The sequence below is a fragment of the Arvicanthis niloticus genome, chromosome 17 (genome assembly GCF_011762505.2).
Source record: "Arvicanthis niloticus isolate mArvNil1 chromosome 17, mArvNil1.pat.X, whole genome shotgun sequence".
Taxonomy (NCBI): Eukaryota; Metazoa; Chordata; class Mammalia; order Rodentia; family Muridae; genus Arvicanthis; species Arvicanthis niloticus.
This window is the reverse complement of record NC_047674.1, coordinates 40,806,806-40,823,244: the sequence shown is the minus strand read 5'-3', so window position 1 is coordinate 40,823,244 and position 16,439 is coordinate 40,806,806. Positions and strand designations below refer to the sequence as shown.

General features: G+C 36.3%; 1 protein-coding gene across 3 annotated transcripts in view; it reads right to left on the bottom strand.

Annotated features, from left to right (window-relative positions):
* The window catches only part of Adgrb3 (adhesion G protein-coupled receptor B3), a 676,641-nt gene that overhangs the window by 371,321 nt on the left and 288,881 nt on the right, over positions 1-16,439 (bottom strand). For all 3 annotated transcript variants that reach the window (XM_076915135.1, XM_034521545.2, XM_076915134.1), the window contains exons 8-9: positions 10,918-11,019; positions 10,469-10,575 (exon numbers count right to left, since the gene is read on the bottom strand). In XM_076915135.1, the coding sequence (XP_076771250.1) occupies positions 10,469-10,575; positions 10,918-11,019 (209 nt within the window). The remainder of the gene's footprint in view (positions 1-10,468; positions 10,576-10,917; positions 11,020-16,439) is intronic.

Below are 16,439 nucleotides of genomic sequence, written 5' to 3'. Positions count from 1 at the left end.
AAAGGGTTTGGAGGAAAGAAAAAAAATGGAGGAAATGCTGTAGTTTTAAAGTCAAAGATAGACAAAAATTTATTTATTAAAAGAAATCTGACAGATGTGATTAGATTGGAAATTTTGGAATTTGGAATTCTGATTTTGAAAATTATGTGTCTAGAGTTGTATTTATTTGTTTTCACTCTTTTTAAAAAATAAAAATAAGAAAAATGTTATACAATTTAACAAGCACCTTCTACATGGTCAGTATGGTACTAAAACTGTTCTATGAGATATTTAATTTAAAGTTTTAATATGATCCTCATAGTTACCATAGTTATCCACAGCTGTATATTTAGACATCAGAACCTACTTAGATTGGCTGTGTACCAAGATTCCAGAGCTGCTAAATAGTGCTGGTACTAAGAGTTTCTTGAATATAGACTGAGTCAAACCTATCTCTGAGTTATCATCATGCTTAACTTATATTTCATAATACATTTTCATCAAAAATTACCCAAACCTACCTATTTAAATATTATTCCAAATCCTCATATTTTAAAAAGTTTAAATATTTTTTCCCTGAAGAGCAACATAAGAAGCAGAGAACTTTAAGAAATCTACAATATCAATGAGGTACTTCTAATTATTTGAACAGTAGTAACAATTTTGAAACCTAATGTGTAATTATTCTTAAAACTATTTGCCGAGAAAAGTTTGGTTTATTCAAATAGTAGTTTTATTCAAATAATGTAGGATGAGGCAAATACTCAATTTTTTTTCCTAGGAAATAATTATCAATCTTCTTAATTATCCACCTGAGCATGTCAGAAGTATTTTGTTTTTTTTGTAATTTTTGTATTCCCCTTTAAAATGATAAATATCAGCAATTATTCTTGTTGACATTGCAACAGTGAGAGGTATTTGCTTCAAAGGACAAACATACCTGTTTCACAAATGGGATAGCATATGATATTGTTGGGAGTTATAGTTCTGAAATAAACCTCCTTGCTCTTTATAAGGAGAGCAGTGGTGCATGCTGGTCATGGTTTATAGAGTGGCCATGTGTCTGCAGTAAAGTCTTTTACTCCACCTTCCAATTCATACTGCCCACTGACTGCCACTGTTGCCTCCATTGTGTCAATACTAAACAAAAAGGTCTATCATATTTGGCTTTTTGCATGTGACATACTGAATACATCATAAGGTATAAACTACTACCTCAGCAATTCTATGGTCCATCTTTAAGGTATATTAAAGTTTACCACAGTTCTAAGTGTCCTCACTCAATTAAAAGATGATTATACATGAAACTTCTTTCCATAAAACAACCATATAAATATATATCTTTTAATTCATTTAATGACTGGGCCATATTTTAAAGATCAAAGTCATTCACTTGATAGTGCTGTTAAGTGACTTAGATACCTATTGGGCTTCTCATAACATGGTATCCTAAGTTCTAGTATCTAAATGCTGAGGAGTTACTATGAATGTTTCTAGAATACAAATTTGGGCCATTGATGTTGCTGAATGGGTAATCGATCTGAAGCCTGATATGTGAGTTAGATCCTGGAGGCCCACATGGTAATGAGAATGAACTTCTGCATGTTCTTTCCTGAGCTCCACATGTGATCTGCCTGGTAAGAGAACTTTAAGTAGTGACTGTCTTCTCCTAAAGAAAGTTGACAGTTTGGAAGATGGGAAGAAATCTGGATCACTGAGTGAGAAACTCATGGAAGTCACATATAGACTTTCTATACCTGCAAAGCTAACAGGATAGCCATATATCGGCTGTCCATGCAAAGCATGTAAGGTAAATAATGAAAGAAGGGGGTTAAGAAGATGATAAGTGCTCCTAACTCTGTGTTTAAAAGGTTTGGTTCTTTGCCTACAGCATCATTAGGAGCAGCTGATGGACACCAAGTGGTAGAACTTAGGTGCAAGGAATCTTCATCATTAGTCTCATGCATTTTGAAGATTTACAATGATACTATAGATAGCCACTATATAAATCATGATAGACTATTTACATTCTTCTCCCAAAATGTACTATTTTTGTCATAGGCCATAAATCAAATGACCAAGCAACTATGAACAGCAGCTGTGAATTAAAAAAAAAAAATAATAAAAAACTTTGCTCTTTTTATTTTGCTACCTCTGGTCTTTATTTAATATACACTCTTACTAAAACATCAAAAAGTCCTGTCTAATCTCAACCCCTGATTGGAATGAAAACATAATCCTCGAATATAATAGATTAATAAGAACAGGGTATTTGGGGTATTGTTGTAGAAGATCGTGTGTAGAATGCTTAGACTAGAGATGGTGGATACAATAAGTAAGAGGTAACTGTATTATACATTTTCTATACCCTAAGAGCTAACAGGATAGTTTAAAGGTCCCATAAAAATCAATGTTTAAAGGTTTGGTCCCTATCCCACAGCACCATAGGCAACAGATGGAAGCATTAGGAGGTGGAATCGAGGTGCAAGGACACACCTGTAAAGTGTCATGTGTGGAATGCTTATCCCACAGTAGGTGGATATGATAATTAAGAGGTAATAGGATTATGGTACTTGATCTTTTTAATAAATATATTTATAGATTTATTCAGAACTTTGGGAGTTGGTAAAAGATGTGACTAAGTTGGAATGATGCTTTGAAAGGTTTCTGATCTTTAGGATTCTCTCTGTGTCACTTTCTGCGTTTGGGTCTCCATGAGGTGAGCAACTCTGTTTCATCTTTCTTCTATTGTGTCTGGTCTAGTGAATGATTATCCCAGCAATGGGATCAACCATGGAATGATGCCATTGAAATCATGGTTCCAGATAAACATTTTTTTCCCTGACAAGGATTGATCATAGTGATTGAAAGTTAATCATTACAGGATGGAATGCTTGGTCTTGAACAGAGCATGGTCTTGAGACACTACAATTACATTGATGAACTGCCCAACATTCCATAATTGTTAGCTATGCAAAAAGGCCATATTGTTTGTTAGGAATGTAGAAAGTAAAGGAAAAAAGAGAGAAGACAGACCAAAAGTATCCAGATATTAAAGCTAGATGATAGGAAACCTAAATTAGGTATTATTAAATTTCTGAAGAAAACAGAGAAAGAAACAAACAGAAAAATAGTTTATCTGTTTTATAATGGAGAAGTCCAAAGGGGATGCAGTTTGAGTTAGATTTATTGCTTGTTCTTTTGTATAATTTTACCAAAAAATAGCCATTTCCATTTTATATATTAATTGTCAACATGAAGCAGAATATTTGGTTTCATCAGAATCTATATGGTGTGTCATGGCAGTTTGAACGGAAAGGGCCACCATAAATTTGAACAGGCTTATAGATTTGAATGCTTGATCTCCAGAGAGTAGTACCTTTTTAAAGGATTAGAAGGTGTGATCTTGTTGGAGGAAATGTGTTACTGGGGATAGGCTGTGAGCTTTCAAAGAGCCCAAAACATGCTCAGTAGCTTTCTCTTTGTGCTGCCCATTTATCAGGATGTAGAACTCTCAGCTACTTCTCTAAAACCATGTCTGCTTGTGTGCTTCCATGATAATAACCGACTAAGCCCCTGAAACTGTAAGCTAGCTCCAATTAAGTGCTGTCTTTTGTAAGAGTTCCCATGGGCATGGTGTCTCTGGTATCTCTTCACAGCAATAGAACACTGACTAAAATACATGTTAATTCTACCATGTCTACTATTTTATCAGTATGGGAAAGAATCTTGATTGTTCCACTATCCTTTATTCATTTGGAACAGATAAAACTCAACAGAAAAATGTATTTAGTAGATTGTGAAAATACTATAAAAATTGATATATGTATTATTTACAACTCCAGGATTTAAATACTTTAACTCAAATCCCAAAAGTTCACTGTATGAATTCTAGTAAAATAAATAAACGCCTGCGTACATTAAAAGAAGTTACGCTCTGTAACGTTCTTTGGTACTGATGAATACTGCAACAATTCTAAGAGAGATAACTCTGGCTAACTCTTGGAGATTGCCGAACTTACTGAAAAGGCAATTAAATGCTTGGTCTTGTATAGTTAGTATCAGAGTATCCACATTCCTACAAGAGAGAGTGATGCAAGTAGAGATACACAAGAATGGTGTCAACTAACATTATACTTAATTTTAATAATAGTTTACAATAACAGAGTGCTTGCTACATACTGATATCAGCCTCAGTCAATGGGTATTGAGTGATCTCTTACTGATTCAGTGCCAAGAACTCCCATGTGATTATAATATTCAAATTCACACGGGATCAAGAATTCTGATTGTTCTTCCTGCCTCCCTTGCTACGTGCTATGTTCTAGCTTTCACACAAACATTTATAAAGAGCAGAATAGGTAGTTCTTAAGCTTAGAATAGTTGCTGTATCTGTTGGTACTTGTTCCTAGCTTCTTTTTGTTCATTATAGAAACAATAATCTTGCTTACTTTTTGCCATACTTAACTCCTGCTTTATAGTAACCTACAAAGGATATTATTTTTTTCCTTCAATGAAGATGTAATAATAAAGTAGATTAAGAGTCCTTTAGGTAATGTGCTGAAAATTTGTGCAGTGAATTTGTTGGCAAGTTTGTGACATGTTTGTGTGGAGAGTGTGAGTTGTAGCAATGAAGAAAAATTCACCTGTAAATACAGAACAAGAGGGCAAAATAGTACAGGGCTAAACAAAGAATCCTCAATCGAGAAATTACAAATGGCTGAGAAGCACCTAAAGAAATGTTCCACATCCTTAGTCAGCAGGGAAATACAAATCAAAACAACCATGAGATTCCACCTCACACCAATCAGAGTGGCTAAGATTAAGAACTCAGGTGATAGCAGATGCTGATGAGGATGTGGAGAAAGAGAAACACTCCTTTATTGTTGGTGGGATTGCAAGCTGGTACAACTCACTCTGGAAATCAGTCTGGTGGTTCCTCAGAAAACTGGACATAGTATTACCTGAGGACACAGCTAATACCACTCCTGGGCATATAACAAGAAGATGCTCTAATATATAACAAGGACACAAGCTCCATTATGTTCACAACAGCCTTATTTATAATAACCAGAAGCTGGAAAGAACCCAGATGTCCTTCAAAAGAGGAATGAATATAGATAATATGTTACATTTACACAATGGAGTATTACTCAGCTATTAAAAACAATGACTTCATGAAATTCTTAGGCAAATAGATGGAACTAGAAAATATCATTCTGAGTGAGGTAACCCAACCACAAAAGCACACACATGGTATGCACTCACTGATAAGTGAATATTAGTTCAATTGCTCGGAATACCCAAGATACAATTCACAGACCACATGAAGCTCAAGAAGAAGGAAGATCACAGTGTGGGTGCTTCATTTCTTAAAAATGGGAACAAACCAGGCAGTGGTGGCACATGCCTTTAATCCCAGCACTTGGGAGGCAGAGGCAGGCATATTTCTGAGTTTGAGGCCAGTCTGGTCTACAGAGTGAGTTCCAGGACAGCTAGGGCTACACAGAAAAACCCTGTCTCGAAAAACAAAACAAAACAAAACAAACAAACAAACAAACAAACAAATGGGAACAAAATACTCTTGGGAGCGAATATGGAGACAAAGTATGGAACAGAGACTAATGGAAAAGCCATCCAATGACTGCCCCACCTGGGGATCCATTCTATATACAGTCACCAAACCCAGACACTATTGTGGATGACAAGAAGTACATGCTGACAGGAGCCTGATATAGCTGTCTCCTAAGAGGCTCTGCCAGAGCCTGACAAATACAGAGGCAGATGTTTGCAGTCAACCATTGGAATGAGCTTGGGGTCCCCAGTGAATTCCCCAAAAGAGGAGTTAGAGAAAGGACTGAAGGAGCTGAAGGGGTTTGTGACCCCATAGGAAGAACAATAATATCAACCAACCAGATTCCCCCCCCCCCAGAGCTCCCAGGGACTAAACCACCAATGAAGGAGTACAAATGGAGGGACCCATGGCTCTATATGTAGCACAAGATGGCCCTGTTGGGCATCAATGGGAGGAGAGGCCTTTGGTCCTGTGATGCCCCAGTGTAGGGGAATTCAAGGGTAGGGAGATGGGAGTGGGTGGGGGAAAATTCTCATAAAATCAGGGGAGGGGTGATGAGTAGAGGGTTTCAGGGGGAAATGGGGAAAGGGATAACATTTGAAATGTCAATAAAGAAAATATCCAATAAAATAATTTAAAACAAACAAAACAAAACAAAACAAAACAAAAACATATCTATTCTCATGTTCTCTTTTGTATAGGCTTTCCCTATCTTGGTTTCTTTTTTGGTCTGTTCCTTTTCAACTGTAGCTCTATTGCTCTATTTTAAAAATACAACCAGTGAAAGGAGAACAGAAACAACATCCATAAATCAGGACTCAACCTCCTTAATATCTTTTCCCAGAAAGTCAAAATTTGAGACTAGATGACTATGACTTCAAAGTCTGTGTGTTTAACACAATCTGAAGAACGACGAAGAATTTGGAACAGAATACTAAGAGAAAAATCTACATCTATAATTCTTATTTATGTAGAAAGGGTCTTTAGCTACAATATTGTTAGTCCTTTTCAGCCCTCTTCATGCCTTCATTCACGTTTTTCCAGGGAAAGGAGACTGATAAACCTGCCTGATGAATTAAGGAGAAAGCCTTGGCAAGTGTGCTCTGATTCCCTTTGATTTAAGATGTCTTCCCTTGCAGGGTCATATATTCAGACATATTCATAAAGCCTGTTTGTTTAAGTGAGTGACTCTGTGTGTGTGTCTGTCTGTCTGTCTTTGTCTCTCTCATTCCATGTCTGTCTCTGTTCTCTCTCTCTCTCTCTCTCTCTCTCTCTCTCTCTCTCTCTCTCGTGTGTGTGTGTGTGTATGTAGGTATGTGTAAGAATGGAGAATGGTTTGAAAATGAATGAGGAGTGTATGTATATGTGTTGGGAAGTTTAAATGAACAACATCTTGTTCATTGTGTTTAACTCATAAGGTCTCTAAACACACTTCAGAGATATTAGTTAGTATGAATTGTTCTATAATGACCAAAGAAGTTCATAATGTAATGATACCAATTACTTTTTATTTCTATAAATTTATCAGACAGAAAAACTCCATCAATATTGTGATATGTATTATTTTCAAATGATTAATAATCACAAAGAAATGGATATATCAGAATTCTTAGGAGGCAAATATCTTACTATAAATAAGAAAATAAGCATGTTTGGACTATCAATACTGTCTCTACTCAGCACTGTGTTTTATATTAAAGAAATAAAGACTGAAACAGCATGGTTCTTACCATTAAATAACTCAGACTAATTGTTCACCATGATTGATCACTGATTTTTATACTTTAAAGTAATTAATGACCCAATTTTGTTTGTTTTAACTGGTTTATAATTGAGAATTCATAAAACATATTGAGCTATTGGTTAGAGATGATAAAACTCCACTTCAAAATTAGCCTTTGGCTGCTTATTCATGAAACACATGCACTGTGTCTATGTGTGCTTGCAACATATTCTGTAATTTATACGTTAAAAGGTTAGAAAATATCAGCCTATTTATTTTAAATAAACCCCTGCAGTATATTATAAAAAACTGACTGTAATTTAATTAGCCTTGTAAACATAAAAATGTAAGAAAAGAAAATCCACCAAGGACTAAATATTGAAGTGGTAAACTTTATGCCATCTCTAGAGTAATTATTATTTATGGAAGTCTCAAGTGTTCTAAAACATAAGCACTACTGAGCTTTGATCCTCAAAGTTGGGCTCAGGGCTACAACTGGAATGTGATGCTTCAGATAACTTGATCTCTCTTCTATCTCCCACTGACTTTGTAGACTCTGGACAATGGGGTTGACTGTAAGACAGGTATCATTTAAAACACAGATTGATCCTCAATTTTATAGATGAATATTTATGATAAATGTCTAAATATGTAAAGATAAAGGTCATGATAAATCATCAAGCATGAGGTTGTATACATATGCATCTTAAGTCTGTGTGTTTTCATATATGTAATGTAGACTGCCTATTTATATATGTACACTTATGCTAATCTCATAATATATACCTCATATTCTCATATATATGTGATCATAATTTTGAGTCCAGTACTAGCAACATCAATCTTTGCTGTCTCCTCTCACAGTTTTCTTTATTATCTATTTGACAATGACCACAGGACTACATTGAGGACATGCTGCAGAGAATTTTATAGTCTAGGGCAGATGGTTTCTAATAAAAAAAAACTCAGACAGTTGTATGGCTTTAAGAAGAGAATGGGTCTTGAAACAGTCGTGCCTGGAATGTCACTTTGACTCCTCACCTCACCTAAGTAGGCTGCATCGTGAAGATATTTACTTTCTGTTCTAAGAAGGAAGAGTCCACAATTGATGGTTCTCTCATAACAAGAACCTATGCACATAAGATGGAAATTAGCTGTTTAAATATGCAATTTTTAGAAGATACACAATTTGAGATTTTCTTTTTTTTTATTTTATAGTGTATATCTGTGTCCACTCTTGATGACTAGCACTTGAAGAGTGCAAACTCGTTCATTATTCGACACAAAAATACCAATAGCAGAAAATTTCTAGGGAAGAAGTAATATTAATTTTTAACTAATTTATAGGATTGGCTTATTATTTAATTTCTGCAATGTTCTATTTATGACCACATTAAGAATTGTATATAGAAATATTTAGTTGTTTTCAAAAGCAGGTGATATGTTTATAGGTGGTAAACATTAGTGTAAAGTGTATGTGTATTAATACCCGAAAATAATCCTCAATATTATGAAACAAAAAAAAAAACCCAAAAAACCCAAATAGAAACAAATAAAAGTAACAAAAAATTCAAGTTGATTAAAATAGACTATCTAACATTAGAGCTATAACACATAAGATTAATTGATATAATTATTTTGTTTATAATTCTGAAATATAATGGTCTGAATCAGTGATAGATGCTATTAAGAGAGAGTTAACATATTATGTTCAAATATTTTAATGTGTCATAAAATTAATGTATATATTATGTCCTGTCATTATATGTAAATGTATATAATATGTATATTATATTTTATACATATATTACACTTTATATATGTATATATACATATATATAAATATAATTTAATTTTTCAAAACCAAATGTTATCTAGAATTGACATTTTTTTGGTTATATACAAAGTATAAAAATTTTGTATTCCGTAGTATATATTATGTAACATGTAATTTATGCTTAAATAAACATTTTAATGTATCATAAACATATGTTTTCATGATAAAATAAGGCTTCATGTAGCCAAATAATAACTTACTGATGTATACATATAAACACATTTGTATGCACAATGGAATAAATAAGACAATACATGTAAATAATCATCGATTACATTGCTCATAGTTACAAATTTGATATATAAATGCAATGCATCAGATAGCCCTTGGATTTAGACTTTGTAAAATGAGTGTTTCGTTTTTCTGATAATTAAATAAGCACTGATTGTATTAGTTAGTGCAGTTATTGCATAAGCTACACTTTTCATACACAAGCAAGAATATGTTCACTATGTGTGTGGTTTTCTCTTCTTTTCTTTTCTTTTTGACTGACAATGAGAATGTAAAACAAGACATAAGCCCAGTAAAGCATGGAGTCTCTTCACACCACTGTGTTTGGTTTCTTTTTCCTTTTTCTGCATTGTCCACCTCGCCTGTGTGTGGAGGACTTCATGATTGCCGGGGTGAAACGGCTGCATCCTCTGAATGACACTGACTTGCACTTGAACAAGGCTAAGCAGAACTTAATTGTATTCAAAATATTCTGCACCATTGGCATAAGATAATATTCTGGGAATATTTCATAAGGAGCAAGAATTTAAAATACAGAAATGTGATTGCTAGTTTGAATATCATCTTCTGTGACTAATTCAATGGTTTCTGGGATGTGGGGGAGTAATTTTTGGAAAATCCAGCCACATTATCTTCTGTGAGTAATTAAATTGCTTCTGTGGTGCAAGGAATGGTCACTTTCTTCATATTGTAAAATGCATCAGAAATTTGATATCTAAGTAACACAGCTTTGTCCTTCTCCAATTACTGCAAAGTGAAAGATGTTTAATTTTAAAATGTACAGTGTTTTGAAATGATCATGTAGTATTGAATGAGGACTTGAACCAACCATAGCTGAGCTATTGCATGTAAATCTGAGAAAGATTTTGCTCCGGCCCTTCTCCCATCAGACAGGAAATATTTTCATTTAAATTGCCAGGATCCATAAAAACCCAAGCTCGAGGAACAAAACAATTTAGATCAGGCGCACAGAAATCAGCTTCCTATCACCTCCCTTCTTTCCTTGGGGCATTTCTTCAGAGGTTTTTACTGATTTGATTATACAACAGAAGGTTAAATTCTCACATAGTGATCATTAGGAAAAAATAAACAGAGCAAGTACTAAAGCTGGCTTTGCACCTACTGAATGCTGCAAGTGTCTGTACTCATTGGATATGCATCTTGCAAAGCTCGGCTGTTCCCAGGAGGCCACTCCATGAAGACTGAGAGAGCAGCGTCTGCTAGTGGTGCCTGCGTGTCACAAAGAACAGAGAGAAGCTTTATAGCAGGATGCTGGAAGGCATAGCATTGGGAGGCAGACTGCAAACTGAGTTTATGCGATTTCCTTTTGCTTTAGGAAACATTCACAGGCAATTGTTGTTTTTGAAAATATTTTTTTTTTAAATTCAAGAGTCATATTCAGGACACAAAGCATCAGCAACGTTTTCAAAGTCTCTTCATTGACTCCATTTATGAAGCATGTTACTAACACTGTTCTATCAAAAGCTTTATTTATAGAATACGGACAAAGGCAGGATGTGCTAAGCATACATTCTAAAATATGATGAGCATTGGTGTGCCATCTTACTGTACCTGTGGCATTCAGTGGACATTGATTGAAAGCCAGGTCGCCTGCAGGAGTCCTTTTCCAGACCATTGATATAAGATAATCCTCTGGACATATTTCATAAGGTGCTGGAATTTAAGATATAGAAATGTGAATGTAAACCATAGTTATGTTTTCAAATGTTGGCAATAACATTATTCAAAGGCATCTAAATGTGGAATTGTTTCCCTTCTGTAAAGAATATTATTTATAGACATGTTAGAGATGTGCCTATAAAGGTCTCATTTAACAGTCTCCCAACCCTCACAAGTTCATTAACGGCTTCATAGTGTACAGGCTTTTACTGCTATGTCAATGGGGTTTTCAAACAAATGAACACATTGAAATATATTGATCAACAATCTTTCAAAATTCATTGAACTTTTAGATGTTAATTTTCAAACAAACCAGTTCTGTTTTGAAATTGTTAATGGCACTAAGAAATATGTACACACACACACACACACACACGTACACACACACACACACACCAGTCAAGCAATACTAGGCAGGTGCCCTACCACTGAGCTGTATCCACAGGCCAAGTTATGAAAACATATTGATTTGATCTTTATGTCATACTGATTTTATAATCTCAATTTATTTACAAATTTAAAAAAATCATAATGGAAAATTTAAGAACAATATATTTCTGAATTATTATTTTTATTTCTTTATTTCTTTCATCTTTTGAGATTATAATATTACCCCTTCCCTTGTCTCTATCCACACTTCTCATCTGGATACATTTCCTTGCTTTTTTCAAATTAATGTTCTCTTTTTCCATTAATTGTTATCTGTATCTCTATCTATCTATCTATCTATCTATCTATCTATCTATCTATCTATCTATCTATCTACCCTACCTACCTACCTACCTACCTAGCTATCTATCTTGTATAATGAATCATGAAATACTGAGACTCCCTCAACATTGTACACTCTACCTCAGAACATATGAACCCACTTTATATTTCCATATTGAGTTGATCAAAAATGCAATTGCACATATCACATCTTGACATTGTATTTTATTTTTAAAGTGTCATGCCATCACGGCTCAACACATTTCTGTCTCCTTTACAGATGAGGCAATGCAGCTGTAAGGAAGAGGGTCCCCACGGGGGTAGACATGATGAGCATATCAGTAAAAGTTGAATCTTATTGTTCTAACTCATCAGTAGCTTCCTTTGGGCTTCCCAAATAGCTTCTTCATTACTTTAAATAATTCAAGATACTCCTCTGAATCTGAAATAGAGAATAGATGATTCTTCTCGATTCTCTCTAATGCGCACATGCTATTGTTTGTACTGTTTGCACCCTACGAGGTCTTTGCGTCATGGATGATTTGGTGGCTGAATTTTTTTTCCCACTGGCCTGTTTTCAACTGCTATCTTTTTTATCCCACCAATGTTTTGCCATCTGATCTAATATGCTCATCTCAACCTGAACTCACTGGACTTTGCCCTGCAGCCTTTGAGACACTGATCTATTTCTTCTTCTGAAAATTACTTTCCCCTGGATCTTAGAAAGCTATTTCCTGTCTGGTATCTACCAAATACTTGTGCCATTTTCACATGTCCATCTTCTGCATGTTCTCTGCGAGGTCATCACTGTTATATGCAATCATCTTTTTAGATAATTTCAAAATTAATAACAACTGCCTTTTTTTTAAAGCAGTTTCCAGGCCCTTATCACCGGATCCATTTAATAGCCCAACTATGAATTAGAGTTGCCTAGTAGTGTAATATAATGTACCACACAGAAAAATGTGTTGAAGAGGAAAACTTGTTTTTGTTTGTTTGTTTGTTTGTGTTTCAAGACAGATGTCATTGTGTAGCCTTGGCTATTCTGGAACTCACTCTGCAGACCAATTGGCTTCAAACTCAGGAATCCTATTGCCTTCCAAGGATTAAAGGCATGCACCACCACTGTCAAGCACTTTTCTTTTAAATTCAAACATTACCTTTATTATATGTTAACTCTAAATGAGAAAATAAATGCACATGGGGGATCACTGAATGAAAAATAGTCATTCTATTCATTATATCCTCTCCCTCACCTCTATCAGAAGGGATACCATGTCTTTTTGACTCCCCCAAATGTATCAGCTGTTACACAGGGTAAATGTGTTGTTCTATCAGGGTCCCTTCCTGGCACTCAAAAATGGGTTTTGTCATTGAATCTGTTGTGGGAATGGCAGGGATACATAAATACCAGTTTATTATAAATGCAGAGAAATAAAATAACTCATCTACAAAATGTTTTAGCTTATGTAAGGGTAGGGCAGCTTCTGTCCATCTTTCCTTCTTCAAGTAGCTCAAGAAACAGCAGGGATATCACTTTAACGGTTGCCACCATCAGCCAAGTAGCCAAAGCTACCCCACTCATCTTCAGGAGTAAGTCAGGAGACCGAAACGACTGTCTGGTCTAGCCCCCAACATAGAGCTCATGTGCCTCTGTCTTCTTCTGCCTCCGTACGTTTCTCAAAGCTGGCAGCAGAGGCCCAAATATGTGTTGGCTAAAAGGAGACCAACCCAACAGGAAGGCAAGGTAAAGCTGGGGGATGTGGAACTATGGAACATTTACATTTACGCCAGCCGGAAGAGGAGTGCTGGGCCAAGGACAGTCAGGGAACTCTACAAATGATTTAAATTCAGGTCTGAATCACAGCTTTGTCTTGGCTTTTTGTGTTCACGTGAGGATACATGTCGCCTCCCTTCAGCTGTGCCAGAGACATGGAGTTTCTGTTGCTTTGGTTCAAATGTCTTTTGTGAGCTTTGGTTGGTTGGTTTTGATTGGTTTGCTGTTCGGCTTGAGGCAGGGTCTCACTGGACATGCCCTAGCTGATCTGGAGTTTGCTATGCAGAACAGGCTGACCTTCAACTCACAAAGATCTGCCTGTCTTTCTAGTGCTGTTATTAGAGGTATATACTGCCACACCCAGCCCTACTCCCTCCTGGGCTACAGAATGCCAGACCAAAGGGCTGGGTTTGCTATTTTTTTATTTTTAGCAATTTGCTGACACTCAAGACTCTCTCCCCACACATGACAGTACCTTTTCTTTCCCACTTATTTCTGAACTCTGCTAACCACATGTCAGACTTTTTCCCATGACTGAAAACATCAGCTTAAACAAATGTCTACTAATCCTCCCTTCATTTCTTTCTTGGCCGCTTACCCAAGAAAGTGGTGTTCTTTCCCATTGAGTTAGGGAAAGCAGCTAACTGGTCATTTGTCATAAATTTGTTATGCAATATGGTAGCCCCTGTTCTAAAGGTAATCAATAAAACAAACACAAATTCTGAAAATCAAAACAAAAGAAAGCCTGCTGGAAGAAGCGGTATTTGCTTGAAATGGACAGTGTGAGGTACATTAAGTACTCCATGCAGGGGGAAAGATGGATGCAAAGGCCAAAAGTCCCAGTGGGACCGGAGGGACAGTAGGATGAATAAGAAGGGTACAAGGCTCTAAGAGGACAGGCCAACACTACGGGTTATGGAGCTGCAAGTATCCAGGGAAAGGCTGACACAATTTTGTTTCCAACCTTAAGAATAATTTGCTTTCATGAAAGACCATTGCGGAAGCGGATAGAATGATGGCGTGGTGGCTTCAGGACTGGTGGTTGGACCGTTGGACCGACATCCACTCTGGAACATCCAGAGTACACTCAGGAGGGGACTAAATGAGAAATGAAGAAGACACCGGCTTCAAGGGCTTCAAGGGCTATGCCTGCTGTTTGAGCTGAAGAACCCGATGTAAAGACACTAGCTCAGTGCTTAAAACTCCCTCGCATCTCTCTGCAGGCACGGCAGGACAAAGGTAAGTGTGTTCACTATGATGAAAGGGTGCACGGAGCAACTTTAATCTGTAATGACCCTAATTACTTTCCAGTGCATTAGCCCCACAGAATTAATGCTCATACCCAGATATCGCACACTCTGTTCTTTTTCCCTATCTTCTACATCTCATACCTAAAAATAACATCTCTTCCAGCTTGTTAATGTAAGGTTCCCTTTTATTATTGTTTTATGATAGCGGGAAATACATAGGCAAGTTTTAATTCACAAGGCTCACGTAGGTAGCATAAAAAAAATTAGTAAGAATCTCTGATCGCTAGATCAGGTTTCTTTCGAAGCTTGATTTTAAATATACCATCTTAGGTTCTGATAATAACTAAATGTGGTCAGGTCCCTCAAAGGCGAACTGTTGGTATGGTCTCTCCCTCAGCACTCTCTCCCTCGGGTACTGGGGTTAGGATTGTAGTACACCAGGCATTATTTCCGGACATATGGTTTCCATATTCTTTCTCCGGCATCCTCACCCCTTCCATGCAGGCAGCCACTAAACTGGGACTCTCAGTCTCCGTGGTGGGTTCAGACGCTATCTACTCTTATAGCCACTTCCTGTGAGCCACTTCCTCTGCATCACAGGGATGGCTCCAGGCCTCTTCGGCTTAGTCTCACTTTCCTTCAATCTGTTCTCTAAACCTCAATTGTAGCGCTTAAAATATAACACATTTTTCTTTGTGCTTAAGTGACGATTTCTCCAAAAAGCCACACTCTCAGTGCCTCAACCACTGAATATACAAATTTAGTATTTCTTACAGTGGACTGTGAGCATATATTTGGCTGTGCGAGTACCACTTCTAAGACAGTACTTTTTCCGGATGCTAAAATTGCTTTGCTTGCTTCTTTTGTCTTCTATAATGAACTTCATGGGTGCTTATGATATAATAGGTGCCCAAAATATGTATGCTAAATCACTTTCAGTGAGCAAAAGCATCCATCTAGAAATTTCTGCAATGATTGAAAAGACCTCTACTTTTATTATTTAATGCAGTGGTCAGTGACCAGATTTGCCCACGGAGTTCCAAAAAAAAAAAAAAAATGGTCTGTGTAGGTGTGAGGACTGTATTTTGAATTCCATTTAATTTTAGTTAGCACAAATTTAGGTGGCTGCCATTTTAGGCACTATTGTTAATAGATTATTGCATTTTTGTAAGCCTATCCCCAAATGATTACAGAATACTTTAAAACAGGAAATTAGAATCAGTGTCGAAGTCCACAAAACTTGAGTATATTACATAATTGAACAATGTATAAAAATAACTCGTCTCTTTTGAAGTGTTCTGGCCAGTTTACCTAACAAGATGATCGCACTTCAATGCGTTTTGTCTGGTCTGCACACCTGAGGTCTTTTCCATTATGTTTTTATTTATTAACTGTCATTTATTACACCATTTATCTTGGCTCTTTTCAGTGCTTTCCTACCTCGTGTTTTCTTTCTGCCGCGGTTCCACTGAGGACCTCCGAAATACATTTCATAAAATCTATGCTTATAGCAATTTCCTGGTTCCATCCTTATATGAGCCAATGGAGGAGTAATTTTACACACAGAGAGGCTTTGTGTTCTTGTAATGGTCTCAGAAAGCTTTTTTAAAAAATTTAGTATTATGGGAAAAGCCACATGCCTCTGGGCCCTTCCCTGCAGTCCACTATGTGGTCAG